Consider the following 17,674-nt stretch of genomic DNA (forward strand, 5'->3'; position numbering starts at 1 on the left):
AGACAACAACCTACTCGACCCCTCTCAGTCCGGATTCCGAGCCAATCACAGCACAGAAACCACCCTCATCTCAGTCACAGACGACATCAGAACTCTGATGGACAACTGAGAAACAGTCGCCCTCATCGACCTCTCGGCTGCCTTCGACACCGTCTGCCAACGAACCCTAATATCCCGCCTCCGCTCCACCGGGATCCAAGGACAGGCCCTGGACTGGATCACCTCCTTCCTCTCCAACTGCTCCCAAAGAGTCTACCTCCCACCTTTCCGCTCAGACCCCACGGAGATCATCTGCGGCGTCCCACAAGGCTCCTCGCTCAGCCCGACTATCTTCAATGTCTACATGAGCCCCCTCGCCGACATCGTACGCAAACACAACATCAACATCACCTCCTACGCCGACGACACTCAGCTGATACTTTCCCTCACCAAGGACCCCACCAGCGCCAAGACCAACCTGCAAGATGGAATGAGAGACGTCGCAGAATGGATGAAACTCAGCCATCTGAAACTGAACTCAGACAAAACGGAAGTCCTCATCCTCGCAAACACCCCGTCCGCCTGGGACGACTCCTGGTGGCCCACGGCCCTTGGCACTGCACCAACCCCCTCAGACCACGCACGCAACCTCAGATTCATCCTGGACCCTCTTCTCACCATGACCAAACAAGTCAACGCCGTATCATCCTCCTGCTTCCTCACCCTCCGCATGCTCCGAAAGATCTTCCGTTGGATCCCCGCCGACACCAGAAAGACCGTGACCCACACCCTCGTCACGAGCCGCCTGGACTACGGCAACACCCTATACGCAGGAACCACGTCTAAACTCCAGAAACGCCTGCAGCAAATTCAAAACACCTCCGCCCGCCTCGTCCTCGACATACCCCGCAACAGCCACATCTCCGCCCACCTGAGACACCTGCACTGGCTTCCCGTCAACAAAAGGATCACCTTCCGGCTCCTCACCCACGCACACAAAGCCCTCCACAACAAGGGACCCGAATACCTCAACCGTCGCCTCAGTTTCTACACGCCCACCCGTCAGCTTCACTCTGCCAACCTCGCACTCGCCGCCGTCCCTCGCATCCGCCGCACCACGGCAGGTGGGAAATCCTTCTCCTACCTGGCGGCCAAGACATGGAAATCCCTCCCCACCAACCTCACGACCACCCAGGACCACCTCGCATTCTGGAGGCAACTCAAGACCTGGCTCTTCGAGCAGCAGTAACCCCTTCCCCCTAGCGCCTTGAGACCCTCACGGGTGAGTAGCGCGCTTTATAAATGTTTTTGATTTGATTGGTCTTAATTTTACCATTCTCCCTTACCTTTTGACAGCTTTTATCGTGGCGCCCATAAGCCACCTTACAATCACATTATTGTAGTGTCCTGTCTGCCATTCGAGCAAGTTGGCTGTAGCACACACTATGTAAAGCCATATACTGACTGTGTGCCTGTCATGGGAAAAAACTGCAACTTACTTAGTAGTCAACGGAAAACCATCACCATTTAGTTAATTAAGTGTTTTGTGAATAGCAATATTCTTCAACAAAACCATGTCTGAAAGTAAACTTGCCCCAATCCAAGCAATCTACCTCTTGGTGCTTCTAGAATGACAGCAACCAAACAAGCTGAAAAAAATCAGTGAAGTGAATGCCATTTCCTGTCCTTATTGCTTCTGTAAAAGTGTGAATTCAACACAAAAAGACATAGCACGGCTTCTATACTTTCTTCTAAGGCAGCAGTGATAGCACAAAACTCTTTATAGCAGATCAAACCAATAAATGCAGGCTAAGAAGGCCAATTGCAATTTTAAAAAAACATCTCTGGGAAGATCGAAAGTCAACCTATCCTATATAAGACTCATACCCACTCCACTCTTGTTCCATCATTTTGATCTCTAGGAGTCTTTCCCAACTATTCCTTCATTCACAGGATCATGCAACTATCATCTTATCCTTAAAAGTCACTTCCATTGTGAGTACATCCTCTCCATATCCACAATCAAAAATCTTCCATCAAAAGTCCAGTCTCTAATACTCCACACCACACAACTAAAACCACTCCCCTTCTCTTAAAAGTCAGATCTTCCCACTTTCAACAGGTCACATCTTACACTCCCTGTGCTGACCAGCTATTCACTTATAGCATGCCTCACAGTTACCATCTTCTGCAAACTGAGATTCAGGTCACCATTCGAGCCACTCTGGACCCACACAACCTACTCCAGGACTAATAATCTGATCTCACTATGGTCCTGAAGCCACCACATTACAAGCAGTTATTGTCCACCATTTACTGCCTCACAATCACCCGTGTGAATTCGTCCACGTAAACATCTCCAGAATATTTAATACTGCACCATTCTTTCTCCTGTCTACCCTTACTTCCGGTGGGTTTCAAGATTACAACCATGAATAGGTTTCCTCAGGCCTTGCAAATAGAAACATCTTTTGCAGAAGGTTTCAGTTCCCTGTATCCCTATACATCCAGTGCGCTGTAGTATCACCAATTATTTTCACTCTGCAGATTGAGTCCCTATGACATCTACTCCAAAAGGGAGCTCTGAGGTAAGCACCCACAGTTTACATCTATAAATGAACTGTAGGCCATGGTCTCTATAACCAACAGAGTAAACTCCGCCTTTCAATTAATAGTAACACTTGTTATTTACAGTGCTTTAGAATGGCACAACTGCTGTATTGTGTGCTACAGAAACCAGCTATTCATATTTTACACGAGCGACATTCAACTTTAGCTTAAAATCTTCTCAAGTCATCCTGACTGTTCACCTCACTCCAATCCAAGATGTCCTTAACATATCCCACACATTCAGGGTTTATGCAGCGTTGACGGTCCCTAGCACACATCCATGTGACAACATGTTCCACATTCTTACAGACTGACAGACCTGGTTTATCTTCTAGTACAAGTGCATTACATGATTAAGGCATGTAACGCTAACTGGATGCTCCACTCTGTTAGGGTTTTACTTTAGGGATACACCTAAAGTATTACTACCATCCTCATACCCATTCTATACCACTACCAACAGTTGGTGGCAGCTGATTCTAGTGGGGAGGAGGGGACACCAGTCGTTTTCACTGGATTCCCAATGGGAGACCACTGGCTCTCACCGGTAGATCCTCGGCAGCTATAAATTGACCCACTCGTTCCCACGTATATTTGCTGCATGTGAGTGTTTGGTTACATGTGAGGTGGGATACCCACTTTGGGGATTTCCCATGAATGCTGCCTGAAGTCCCCACCATACCTTTATTCAAGGAGGAAACTCCATGTTTAAGTGTAGCAGGAGTAATCACTGTGACCATCTCTGGTGTTTGGGCGCGAGATGAGGTGTTAAATTAATCAGTCATCATGTTTCCTCATATGTTCAACAGATTTATCACCACTTCTATTCCTTATTGTGCGAGAATCTGATAGTTGCATGGGGACATATACGATCTGATGTAGCTCTTTCAGGTGCAGGGTTGCAGGCATGGACATTTCACTTACTCCATCAGGCAGTGTACCTGGACAGAGGACACACTAGCGAAATCAACAGCTCCACTGGATACAATGTGCACAAAAACAATCAATTCTCAGTAGACTTCTCATGTGAGGAATGACCAAACGTCCTTGTGAAAATTAACTATCATGCCACCTTTACGTCTTGAAATGTCCACTGTATGAACTCAGGCTACTACAACAAAATATTCCAGAAACCCATTCCCAGTCTGACTCAACAAGAGGGTACATCTTCAAAAGAACTTCTTGTTTCAAGCACGTGGCTTCAGTCAAGCCTAGACAAACAAATGTTACATTCGGCCTGTACCATATGTCACTCTCTTGTCAGCAGTGCTCCTACACTATGAATACAGAACCCTTAGCACCAACTTGTGCCAACGGTCTTTCTATCCTGTAATATTCTACTGAGCTCACATACCTGAACGATTCAAAACGTCCATACTGCAGGCACTGTACATACACGCTCTGTGTGATATGTTCACCGAAAATGAGCTCTGACAGCAGCAAACAGTCCTTTAGCCAGAATGTACCCTACACTAGCAGGTCATAAGAGAAAATCTTCCAAAAGGGCTTTTCAGTAAAGTGACCAATAGGATGACGGCCACAGCCTTCGTGTACAAACACCCAACTAAAGTGTAGCAAGGCAGCAACACTTGAACTGTGCACTAAATCTGTCGGCGTTCTCACTGATGACAGAAGCTCATTTAGATCTCACAATAGGAAGAAAAGATGTCTATACCTCAATAAACAGAAAGTAAAACATAAATAAATAAAAGAACACCTCCTTCTTTGCTTGTAATTTCCAGGGAAGCACAACCAAGTAACAAAGTGTCACTAGTGATCTGCAGCAAACTCACTGATAGGTTGACACTTTAAATGGAGATCTGCCCAAACAATTTGCTGTATTTTATCTCAGGCTATACACGTCTGCGAGCAAAACGTAAACACTGACCTTATAGGTCCAGTTAAAACTTGTGATCACCTCTGTCACATTTCCAGGCATCAGATTGCCATTTCCTCATTTTTGAGTGCTGCTAAATGATGGCATATATGGGACTGTAGCCACAGGGGGATTCAATATTTTGCCCGCAGTCACGCAAGGGGAAGTATGCATTAGAACAAGCTCCATCAGATCCACAGTCTGCAAATGAACTAGACCACATGTCCCCATTGAGAGTCTTCCAATGAGTCAGAGACCAAGCATTGCTAAAAACCCCACCCAACAGCAGGGCTAGAATGCACTAGACTACCATCCCCTGCGTGTACGCAAATCGAGATAAACAGAAGACCTATATATCAGCACCACAGGCAGCACCACATCTGTGGGTTTCAATGGGTATAGAACTGAGGAATTGCCACAATAGCAGCCATGAGTGGTTTATCCTGCACCCCCAGAGCTGGAAGGTGTGAACCCATAAGGGTATCATTATAAACTCCCACAGACACAACCTGTTTCATGAAACATTGAAAGCCCTGCCACTGCATTAACACTCCTGTGGGTGCGAGAAGCTTGATGCTGCACCCACGGCTCACTAGACCAGACCACGGACCACTAGATTAAGACCCATGCCACAGTGAGCAGACACATAATGGGGACACAGCTAGCCCGCAACTGGCTCAAAGAAGGAAGAGGAGCGTGTGGGCAGCTGCTACCATACCAGATTCCTTGTAATTTACGAGAAATGTTGTGCCCTGCATAAAACTCCCTCTCACTCAAGACTAGAGAGGCCCTCAAATGAAGGGATGCGCTCCTCATTTGACCATGTGTGTGCCCATGTCTGAGAAGTCATGGAAACCTATCTTATGAGAAAATATATATAGTAAATATTCAAGTACTCAAATACAGGAATCGGTCAGTAACACTTCCATGGGTAGACTAGTCGCAATAATCGCCTCCTGAAGTGCCCTAATCTTCCATCCCATGCTCAGTGTAAATTTATCTTACTCTTTTGTGATTCTTATTTTTATTTTGTAACCTTGGAAAACATCACTTGCATCATTGTACCCTGCATACAATCATGACTGTAGATATGCAGATCCTCCTTATAATACAGCGTGCCTGCATCTGAAAATGTGTAACCTCAATAAACAAAGGTTGCCAAAAAAAGCAACAAAATAGTTGGCTCTCGTTGATCCTTCTAGATTCCCTATCAAACTGGTACCATAACAGCAGTTTGCCAGTAGATGGCAGCAACGTATCAATACAAACTCAGTGTTCACGCATTACCAGAGATGACGCCTTGGAAATTGCGGTATTACTTTCAGAAAGAACAATTTACGCCATAAAAGAAAAAAACAAAACAACACGTTAACAGAACTGCGTGACACGAAACACCCCCACCAGCATTTTGCAATACAAACGCTTTATTAGGGATACACAGATAATCCAGTTTACTCAGTTGGCGTTATGTACCTCATAGTTCGCTGCTGCTTACGGTGGCATACATTTGTAACCTGATATTTTTGAGTGCAACATAAGTAAGAGGGGGCTGAACCTCAATTGAAGCAGGTTTAGGCTCAAATCCGAACTATACAAGGATTGTGACCTTTCTCCAGTCAAGGCCTGTCTTACGATCAGACTCTTGATGCAATGTCAAAATCTTTGCATTTTGATTGTAGCACGGCCCTGCAGGCAGAATGTGGGCTAGTTCAGTGGCTAGTTCAGTTAGTGCAGTACTTGGCTGTAAGGATGCAAACTGTAGTCTGCACTCACAGTATATTCCTCCCCCAGTTCAGACTGATCATGCTGGAGCATAAACCAGTCAAGCCCCCGCTATCACTTGTGCCTACTTACGTTAAGTCCTCAGAGAAGCGGATACCTGAGTCCCTGCAAATGTTTGACGCTGAAATGTAAATAAGGGTGTTGGAGTCCGGCATGTAGCGAATGGAACACCCTTCTCTGGAAGTAATAGGCAATGGATTTCCAGCACTTGATCGAACTTCACAAGTCACTTTTGCCTCGTAAATTTGTTCTTGACGAACACTAACTTATGCCTTGTATAAAATATCTATATATATTACGATGCAATCTTAAGCAGGAATAGTGGTTCACTTTAAATCAAACTATCTCTAAACCACCAACATTGGCAGAAGATCGCTCCTTATCACCTGTGTATTTTTGAAACCGCAACACCACACACACCTGAAGCACTGTAAATATTGAGCCCACTTCACCCATCGCCCAGAACCTCCTAAGAAATGAGGTACAGGCTTGAAAAAGTGGAGACAGTGCTTTGCATCTCTCTATCCCCTGCACACAAATTCTATCACCACAAGGACGTCCTTGGAGTTTGGTGTTGTATGTACAGAGGAAGTACCCAGAATGTCTACTTTCCCCAAAGAATGGGAACGGTGTCTGCAAGGAGAGCCAGTAATCAGACTGCTCACTCACAGAGGGTAACCTACACAGATGTAGCCTACACCCTAGGCAAGGCTTGCCAACTCGGGCATGGGGCAAGTATGAACAGGGAATGGCTCAATCATACGACAGGCTAGACATTTACTGGGGTCTGGTGACTCATGCCATGGGCCAAGCACATTTCAAGACGTACTTACTTAGATCTCTTTTGAGTACATTTTCGTGGCAGGAGGCTTAATATCTGCTGGGACTGAACACCTACACTTAAGGTCCATTATGTCTCTATATATTCTCAACTCATTGGGTCAACTGCATACCAAACACTCGGCTAGACACACTGTGGGCAACACAAATAACCACAAACATGGCAGTCCGTACCCTGGGCCACAAACCTAACGGAAAAAGGCAGTTCATGCCCTTTGCCAGATATGTAACCAAAATTGGAGTAGTCCATACCATAGCTAGACAGCATACCAAACACTGGGCAGTCCAAAACATTTACCCTATACATAACTAACACAGGGTACACCATACCCTGGGTCACCTACATAACCAGAATCTTGGAAGTATATACTCTGGATCAAGAACAAATTAGGCGGTATTCCACCATAACGTGAACCAAGCACAAATTAAAAAGTCTAGCTAGTTATTCCCTTGGACTGAGTAAATCCCCAAGACAGACCATGCAGACATTAGGTGCACAGATGTAGAGAACTGGTAAAACATACATTGACAAGAGTAAATCTCGATGGATGGGAAATCCATTCACTGGGTCAAGCCAATTTGAGACAGGATGATCCACAGAATAGGCCAAGCATACGAACTGGGCAATTGACCTACTAGCAGAGAACTAGGAATTCATATTCTGGAGCCAAGCACATACTGAGGGACAAATGCCCTACACCCCCATACTAAGTGTTTACTGAAGACAGGTCATCCACGCCCAGCGCTTTAAGATAGTTTAGTCTGTGACCTATATCTTTACAGATGCTCTTTAGCCACATTCTCACCTTGGGGAACGCACACAGGAAGGACTGGATGTTTACATGTTGTGCCCGATGGCTCGCTGCATACATGCTAAGCCGAATACCCAGGGCCATAACTAGCCACACCCTTACAGAGACAGCCCCACAGGACAAGTGGCAAACCTAGATCTCACTCACTGAAAACATGCATAGTGACTACTGCTAACAATACAACCTTATAGATAGAAGGATTTTCCCAAATGGCCTGTTAAATATTGTTTAAGTACTATGTGGTCACAAATACATAGTAAACATTATGTCCTAAAAGTTCTCACCTTAGCCTCGGCAACCCTCTTCATTTCCACATACTTAATATCCTGTGTCCTCATCACTTTCAGCTGTTCTTCTGTAGTTTCCTCCACCGGTTGCTTAATCACATGAACTCCATCCTAAAGAAAGAAAGTTTCAATTAAAGAGGGCTATTGCGAGTCAAATAGGTCATTTCTCAACATTAAAAGTGCCCAGAAGGACGACAGCTTGAATATATTTAAGACAATTCCCACTCTCAAAACCTTGTGACCACTTGTTATATCCGTACAAATAAAAAAAAATAAGAAAACAATAGTGAGGGTGGGGAGAGATTTCCTTTCGGTTTCATTATATAAGCAATCAATAAATACACGAACTGGTAGTGCAGGACGAAACTGTTTTTTAACCAATCATTTCAAAAATACATTTTTCTATTTTTGATTTAGTAAAGCATAGTTAAAAAACAAGAAATATCAGCTATTTAGCATTTTGTAAGTTTTTTTTATGTGAAAGTTAAAAAATAAAAATAAAGCATAGCTGCTCAAAGCGCACAAGACAGCGTTTTCGCCACGCTTTCTACATGCTGGAGTAAGCTGAAGGCGTCGCCCAATCCAAAAGACCAAGGAATAGGAGAAAGAGAAATGTCAAAAGGGTCCATCGCAGTTCTAGAGGTCACTGCTGCAAGTCAGTGTAAGGACTGACTCAACCCCTCCTGCTCGGATTTTGGAAATGTTTGCTTTGTGGTGTGAAATAAATCAGCCACAAGGCATAACAGAGACTACTCACGGCTTCTAAAAGTCGAACAGCTGGCGTAGCACAGGTTAAAAAGTAAAATAAAATGTAGAAGTATTTTATGGGTGATGTTCCACATTACCTATACCACATTTAGGAACAAGCATTCCCAGCTCTCTGCAAGGCTAATTAACTTACTGAGACCCAAACTAGCTTTTGATGATGAACTAGCAAGTCTATACTGAAAACCCTGAAACAAACCAGTCTACGTTACACTTTAAGTGTCCCTAAACCGTTTGCAGAAACGGGCACATCTGCCTAAAAATGTCAAAGCGGATACCTACCTGGAGCTTTGCACTGGTCATCTTAAAGTAAAACTCATCAGGATTTTTCTCAAGTGTTTTCTTCCGGAGAGCACTGAGAGTGTTTCTCTTCTTATGGTAATCTCTGAAATTATAAATGTATATTTTTAAAGTAGCTCCTAGCACAACAAATACCATTAATGATAGTACACACACCATACATTGATACTATGCGTAGTCAGCTGTTGAACATTTACAAACTGCTACCATCTTCCACTGGATACCCACCTAACGTCCTCATTGCCCAGTTTCGATACGATAACCACTCATCATCCTCCAAATGAGCCTCTTGGAAAATACAGAATTCAAATGGTGTGCAGTAATTATACAGGGTCACCCACCGTACGGCTGATTTGCACGTAGTTGATTTCTTCTGTGACGACACAACTGCGATAAAATGGAATGACCCTAGAGTAATTGCCAGTTGTTCAGATCAATTTAATTCTTGCCCGCCACCATCTATCTACTAAGCAAAATGCCTTGGGTGCCATAGGATGACACACATAGCAAAAAAAAAAAAAGGGAACTGCTTGTGTAAATGGTTAGAGCGTATGTGGCATGGCACTGTATGCTTGCCTGCTCCTGCTTCAGAGCTATGACCAATGTTGATTTGTCCATTGGAAAGGAATGCGCTAGCAAAACTAGCTATGGTTCTGATTAATTTAAACATTTCCATGCACAATATTTTGCAGTTCAAATCCATCAAATTAAGTAGTGATGCGATGGAAACAGACTCAAAATCTTTGTATGTTCTTTAGAGCAAGTGTCACGTGTACTATCTCAACAGTACCCTCTGTTAAGAGCCTAGGGTGCGGCTACATCTCTTCTCAGCTAGGGTGGGACAGGAATACTGAGCATCTATCATCTCCCACAAGGGTTTCACGTAGATGTTAAACTGCTCCCCCAACAAACCCTGTGTCACTGCACAGGGTATCTCAGCTGGAGAGGCGGAGGCCCTGCCCTGTGCAACCTGGAAGTTGGTAGGCAAGGACTCGAACCATCCACAAAACATCAATATAATTGAATCTTGTCATCTATATGGACAAACGAGTCTGGGTCCTGATGCCTCAGATTACAAGGTAAGCAATTACCTTTGTGGTGTGTTGGACTCTGACTTAACACTGGATGACATTAGTTAAAGTGATCTCACCAAGCAACTACAGTCTAACATCGTCTTTCTTTCAAAGGCAGAAGAGACGCTCATCGTCCAGATCCTGAAGTCGTTGAATGTGGACTACTGTAATGTCTCATTAGAGAATAGGACCAACAATATGGGTAAGGAATTTCAGAACTTAAAGAATTAAGCTGCTAAGCAGGTATGAAGGGCAAGAAGAGGTGACTAAGTGATGCTAGCTTGTAGGACATTGCAAGGTTTTGGGGGGCTGGGTGAGGGAGGTATCTTTGCGTAGGGGCACAAAGGAACTACCGGCTGGGAGGTCACCATCTTTGCCAGATAGAGCAGTACGTTGTCAGTATAGAGTGACACCTTCTCTGGCTCACCCATCACCTCTGAGAAGCTCACTACGTCTGCCGTGAGTCATGGAAAGCTCATCAGCAGCTCCAGTCAGTGCAAACAGGAGCAGCGACAGGGAGCAGCCCTGCTGCGTCCCCTGCTCCAGTTGGAATGCCCATGAGCGAACCCCATTCACTCTCATCCTTGTCACTGGGCGGCTAACAGCAATCTAACCCAGCTGCAATATTTCAGGCCAAAACTCAGTCTTCGCAGGACCAGGAAGATGTAGTGCAAGCTGATGGAGCCAAAGGCTTTCTCCAGATTGAGTGCAAACGAGGCCAGGGGCTCTTGTGTATGACTGATGTAGTCCAGCCAACTGTGAAGCCTACATAGGTTCTGTCAGGTAGCTCTTCCTGGCATAGAGCCCCCCTGACACATGGGCACTAGATCGGGAATGACCCTCACTAGCCAGCGCACCTGTATTTTAGCTAGGATCTTAGCCTCCATGTTTAGGAGGGAAATTGGTCTGTACAAAGCAAACAAGGCACGAGGTTTCCCTGGTTTGGGCAGAACATTTACGGTGGGCTGGCAGGAGCTTACCCACAAGCTGCACCTCCACCAAACACTGCCAGTAGGTGAAGCCCCACCACCGACAGCTTATAAAACACCACCTGTATGCCGTACGGGCTCCGATAGTATAGCAAATTCCTCCAAATTCTCACCATTAGTGACTATGCAGAAAGGCGTCCGACATCTTTAGCTCACTCACCCATCTGCTTGTATTCTCTGTTCTGCTGAGCCACGCCAGAAAGTGACCTTCCTCGTCTCCCACCCCATACAGTTTCCGGTGCATCGGCAGGAATTGCGGTTTCGTAAGGTCATGCATGAGGGCATGGTATTCTGTACAAAGGGCCTCCAGGCAGACCCATGTTACCTGGTCTTTGGTAGTTTGGTATGTCTCTGCCATTGCCTGAATTTTCTGTTCAAGCTTTATGAGGCGCTCCCACCTGTGCCTTTTGCTGCGCAAGATGAAGTTTTGGGTCTGGTCTCCCAGCACTGTTTTGAAGGCTTCCCATACCATTCTGGGTGGTCCACTGTGCTGATATGGTCTTCAAAAAACGGTGTGGGCTCTACAGAGTTCTGAAACTACCTCAGCATTATTCAAATCCCAGATGGTCAACTTCCACCCACCTCCTCTATTCCTTCACACTGAGCCTCACGTGACCCAGAGATCCCACTGTGCAAATAGGAGATATTACATTTTTCTATAATGATCAGCTGCTGTCTCCACTACAGTACCACCCAGCGCATCAAGGACTAGTTAGAGGAGGCGGGGCATACACACTTATTATGAGAAGTGTCTTTCTGTCTCTGGAGCCCAATTCTCCCACAAATCTGCCCCCTCCAGTCTTGCCACGTCTTTGACAGACGGGAAGTGGTGGCATACCAGGTGCGTTCTTGCTGTAGTTTATTTAGCGGAATCTGGACATTATTTACAGGAGGATTTGCGGTGACGTGGATCGATTACCTCTCTCCGTCATGGGCAATGCAGCTCTTTTTTACATGACAGCATTGCCCAAATTTCGTGTTTTTAAAAACTATAAAAACATTTGTCATTAAAAAAAAAAACATTCTGGGATTATTTCACATAGCCTCAAGTTGTAAAATTTTGCAAACATGTGTATACGTTTTTGTACAGACATCTGTCAGTAAAGCAAGTTGATCATACAGCTCACCGGTTTTCCTCAGCACGCCCACCCAAACTGTAAAGGTTTTGCACTGGCAAAACATCTATAAACTGTGATCCTATTAGGCGTGTAGCTGCACACATACCTTTAGCAGCAGACAACCCTCTTTCCTACAATCACATTACATACTGTAAATTGTCAGCCACAGCGTTCTTGCTGCGGGGGTTTGGGTCTTTTGGTACCGTGGACAAAATACACATGAAAACTTTCGGTAGTTGACGGAAAACATTACATCCTGGGTGTTGGGTCATAGGATTTCAGCACTCCAGACATACTTGAATTAATGGCTGGTTTTCTGTCTGACATTTTGGAAAAGTCAAAGATCATTACAAAGAGATGGTTTAACTTAAGACTTCTTTGGAAAAAAATAAATCACTTGGTAGCCAAGCCATTTTAGGAATGAAATTTAAGCTGTTTAGAGCAGTGTTTCCCAAACTGTGGGCCGTGACTCACTAGTGGGTGGCGAGCTGATTTTTGTGGGTCATGAAAGTTCAAGCAATAAATACGGATGTCTTTAAATACTGTATTTATCTGGTCATATTTGCTAGGGGTCAAAGACAGAGGTCAAATGTCAGGTCCGGCACATATCTTTTAATATACTGTGTGACCACCACTCTTCAATCTTGTTTGACAGGCCGTTGACATTTCACAATAGCAGTGTGAGGAGGTCCGTATCACCTACTGTACATTGCACCATTTGTCCCTTCTGATTGGGGCCTCCCGAGGCTGCCGGGGAGAAGAGTGGGGACTGAGACGTGACAGGCTTTTCACCGCTACCAACCCCTCACCCCCACCCTCCATGACCCCTGATCTGGGCAATGCTCCTGGCCCTAATGTCCCATTGCGGCTGTTTGGGTCTCCTTCCCCTGTTACTACAACTGTGTTTCCGGTGGAGTTAACAAGACAGAACATCAAACTTCCACAACCAAGGGACCTTAAACTGCCCCCCCCCCCACACAAGCAGCTCCCCCTCCCACACTTCTAGAATGGAAGTATTGGTCGTCCAATAACTCAAAGCTCCACAACAACATTTAAAAACACCACAACAATGCAGGAGTGGGCCAACAAATCAATCAACCTACCCCTTACTTTAACAAGGACATCTATTTTCATGCTCCCCTCCCCCCAATTGTGATTCATACTTGGATCGTCTCAGTTAGTGCTTCAAGGCTAAATGTATTCCATCATGTCATCCAGTCCCCCTCCTTTCTCCTACTGCCAGCCAGTCCACACAGTAAACCAGCTATCGGGGAGTAGGGCCCTGGAGGGGGAGGGGGAGAGGGGATGAAGAACATCTACCTCCACATTGATATTTCTCAGGGGTACCTTGGTGTCCCCGGTCATTCCCCTAGGTGGTCCCCCTCTGACAGAGAGGATTCTGTCTATTTAATCTAGTGGACAAGATGCCGCTAAGATGGTATCTCTGTCTGCATCGTTGAGGAGTATATGCAAGGCGCCCGACGGTAGTCAATAAGCACAAAATCTGTGGACCAGCTCAATGACCAAACACTGGGGTCTGGCTGCCTTCCGGAACCCTTGTCTGAAACCATTTGAAGAATTAATTTGAATGGTTACCCTCCAAGCCCTCATGGATTCCCCCAGGTGTAGGTTGTTTCACCACTTCTGTATCTTCAGTGTGTTGTTAGAGCCAGAGAGCTAACTCTCTGAGTTCAACAAAGTCAGGTTTCAGGGCTCCTGAGGCTGTCCTCTGCAGATGAAACCCTAGTCTCCAACTCAGTCATATGTTCCATTACTATACACAGGTCTTTGTGGATGACGGACACCTCCACTCCCACCCTGGGGCGCCCCTTATCGGCCAGCTTCACAGTCTGTGGCCACACCTGCCACAAGGCTAACCAAGCCCCATCTACTTTCCCCCCGCATCTGCAGCCAGAGTCTAATCAGGGATCCCGCAGTAGTTCAACATCTTTCTCCCCTCACTTACTGTTGGCCACCATCTTAATGCCTCCCACCAGGCCCGGCTGCACAGTGTTCTCCGGTTGTGTTCTGTGCCGCAGCAGCTGTGGACAGGGGCCCCCATCACGCCGCTTGGTTTGGGAGGCAAGCAGTACGACCTACCAACATTCACAGGGGCAGCGCATGCCGAATAATTATTGATGGTTACTGGCCATGCCCCCCACCCACAACACAAGATTGGTGACTGTTTGCAATATAGAAAGCGTACAAATAATATTTAGCAATAAAAAATAAAAAAAAGACTAAACTCACAGGCAGTTCTGTTAATCTATTCTGTAACTTAAAAGGACAACTTCAAAAATAAAGTCTCTGAGGAATCAACGAAAAAAATGTTTGATGCGTTTCAGAATTTTGAAAATAATTAATAAAGGAGAATCAATATAAAATAATTAATGGTAACAATATGAGCAACAATAAATTTCCATGACCTTGCATTAGTTATGACTTCAGGAATTCACAAGAATATAGAAGTAGATCTAGAAAACATAGTACTAGCAAGCGTTGTGAATTTTACATCAGATGCATGTGCATCTGCCCACATGAAAACCTGCAAAGTAAGTAGACATATGTTCGTTAAACTATTTATTTCTCCAGTTAAAAAATATTTTCCCCTATGGAGCAAATCCTTTCCCTCCTTCATTTTTGGTGAGAGTGGTCCCTTAGCACCCTGGAAATGTTTTACTTGCTACACTTTTTTGATGGAGGAAGTAGATTGGAGAGAATTTGATGAATGCCTTAATCATGCAAGTCTGTATGTTCACAAACTCCCAGGGCACTGCAGTCTTGGAATTACCACTTCCTTTTGGCCACTGTGAATAGATTTGTTTGCACAAAAATCTTCAAGAGTAAATCCTTTTTCGAGTTCAAAACCAACCCTGCATGTGTAAGCAAAGTTTACATGCTTAAACAACTTCCAGAATAGAGCCCATATCATTTTGACTCTGATAATACCTTGCAGTGTTCAACTAGTTGTAAAATGTAAACCAGTCATTGGCCTAGGAATTGGCACACAGTTACGATAAACAAGAGTAATGAGGCACAGTGAGATTAAGTGATTTGCCCAAGAATTACACACTGTGTTCAAGTGGGGAAGGTCAGACTGCGAGTATTCTCGGTGTTTCTCAATTGGCACTGGACTGCAAATACATTCTAAGTAATTTACAGTAAAATTTCAGAAAAATCGAGTAAATGCTTAAAACTAATTCGCCATAGCATTTCATAAGACGCTTCCCTAGAAACTAAAGAGAGCAATGGTACAGTTAGAACAATGGTATATCAAGAACTCTGGTATAACAAGAACTTTGGCATATCAAAAATCCCATCAACTTCAGAACCCTGTTGTAAATAAAAAGCTGCCTTTAATGGAGGCCATTCAGGCTGAGCTGGTAAATACTGAAATATTCACTGGTAGGGTTAGTATTAGGCATTATCTGATATGTGGCATAATGAGGGCCATGCTACAATCCAAACCCTGAATTAGGACGAATCCTGGCATATTCAAAGAGGAAATTATCAGAGCTGTGATATGAGAATGTTGGCTTACTTATCCCTCAGCATGGCATCAAATGGGACAAGTGGATTTTTATACAGTGAAAGGTGATTTATGCAATGTTCTATCCCTTGGACAAGATGAAATGTTATACGTTTTCTATATTTTTTTTTTTTCCAGCCATAAAAATAAACGTATATCCATTATCCCACGACATGGGTGCTTTTATTAGTGTACATTTTGCTCTTTTATTTACATGTCACAGGCTTAGAGGTTACACTGGCAGTTGGTGTCAGCAAGAAATGGAAAATTAGTCATATTTCAAGTCCCACAGCTGTGGTTTCCACACACTTAGATTACACAATCATAACTCACAACAATTAAGTTCCAGGCTCTGTCTTCACCATTCGCTCATATATACAAGATGCAGGAGATTTTCTAAGGGCATTAGATGGTGTAGTGTGGCAGTCTGATTACTTGTTGGTAACGACAGATGTGGTCTCACTATACACCTCAATTTCACACCAAGTGGGGATGAACGCAGTGAAATTCTTTTTGTGGCAAAAAAGCATTCATTTCTTAAAACATTCTGAGATGCTATTGGAGATGATAGAACTGTGTCTCAATAATAATATTTTTCGGTTCAACCATAAGATTTACAAATTTGTGGTACAGCTTTTCTCCAAGCTATGCGAATCTCACGATGGGGTGGTGGGAGAGACGCATAGCTTGGAGTCAAGACAATGATAAATATATGGACAAAGTGATTATGTGGTTACGATACATAGATGATTTGTTCTTAATTTGGCATGGAACTGTGGAAGAATTTAAGGAATTTTTTGACATATAGAGTGAAAATGATGTTGGATTACAATTTACTTATAGGACAAGTAAAAGTTTCAATGAATTTTTAGATGTATTAGTGTATATTGCAGCAGGAGAATTACAGACTACACTACAGAGGAAACCAACAGCAACCAATAGTATCCTACACGGAACTAGTTTTCACCCCAGGTCACTGATTAAGAGTATTCCTTATTGGGAGTTTATTCGGATTAAAAGAAATTGTTCAAGTGAACAAGATATGAATGAGAAATTTGACGAGACCAGTCAGAAATTCATGAATAGGGGATACACATTGAAATCAATAAAACATGGAGAGATGAGGGCAAGGAATAAGACCCGAGAGCAGGTGTTGGTGAATAATAGAAATATACTAGAGCAGTCAATGATGGAAAAGAATGAGATTAGATTAATCTTGGATTATAGTAAAGAGAATCAACAAATTGTGAAAATATTGAATAAATATTGGCACCTGCTTAAAAAAGATAGTGATATTGAACAAAGAGTGGGTATTCGCCCCTCAATTACATATCAAAAAGTACCATCCTCGAAAGATATGTTAGTCAAAAGTCACTTAGAGATGCCGAATACCCCTAACTGGTTATCAGTGGGCAACAAGGGTTTATTTTGCTATAGAAAGTGTAAAGCGTGCAAATTTGGATGTAACAAAAAGGCTATAACAGACTTCAGAGGAAGAGAAATTGTGATCAGAGAAAGAATTACATGCGAAACCTCTTTTGTAGTATATGTGTTGGAGTGTCAATGTGGTCTTAGATACGTAGGTAGTACCATATGCCCCTTAAAAAAAAAGCGTATTTTAGAACACATAAGGGCAGTGCAAAATGAGGACACTACGTATGCTATGACCAAACATTTGAAAACTTATTCAGAATTGGATTGGTTGTCAATTAAA

At 43.9% G+C, this 17,674-nt stretch overlaps 1 protein-coding gene across 1 annotated transcript in view; it reads right to left on the bottom strand.

Moving 5' to 3' along the window:
- Positions 1–17,674, bottom strand: part of UTP11 (UTP11 small subunit processome component) — a 134,935-nt gene that overhangs the window by 74,256 nt on the left and 43,005 nt on the right. Inside the window, exons 3-4 of the mRNA XM_069221313.1 lie at positions 9,234–9,336; positions 8,184–8,297 (exon numbers count right to left, since the gene is read on the bottom strand). Coding sequence (XP_069077414.1) covers positions 8,184–8,297; positions 9,234–9,336 — 217 coding nt within the window. The remainder of the gene's footprint in view (positions 1–8,183; positions 8,298–9,233; positions 9,337–17,674) is intronic.

Source organism: Pleurodeles waltl, chromosome 3_1, assembly GCF_031143425.1.
Source record: "Pleurodeles waltl isolate 20211129_DDA chromosome 3_1, aPleWal1.hap1.20221129, whole genome shotgun sequence".
Taxonomy (NCBI): Eukaryota; Metazoa; Chordata; class Amphibia; order Caudata; family Salamandridae; genus Pleurodeles; species Pleurodeles waltl.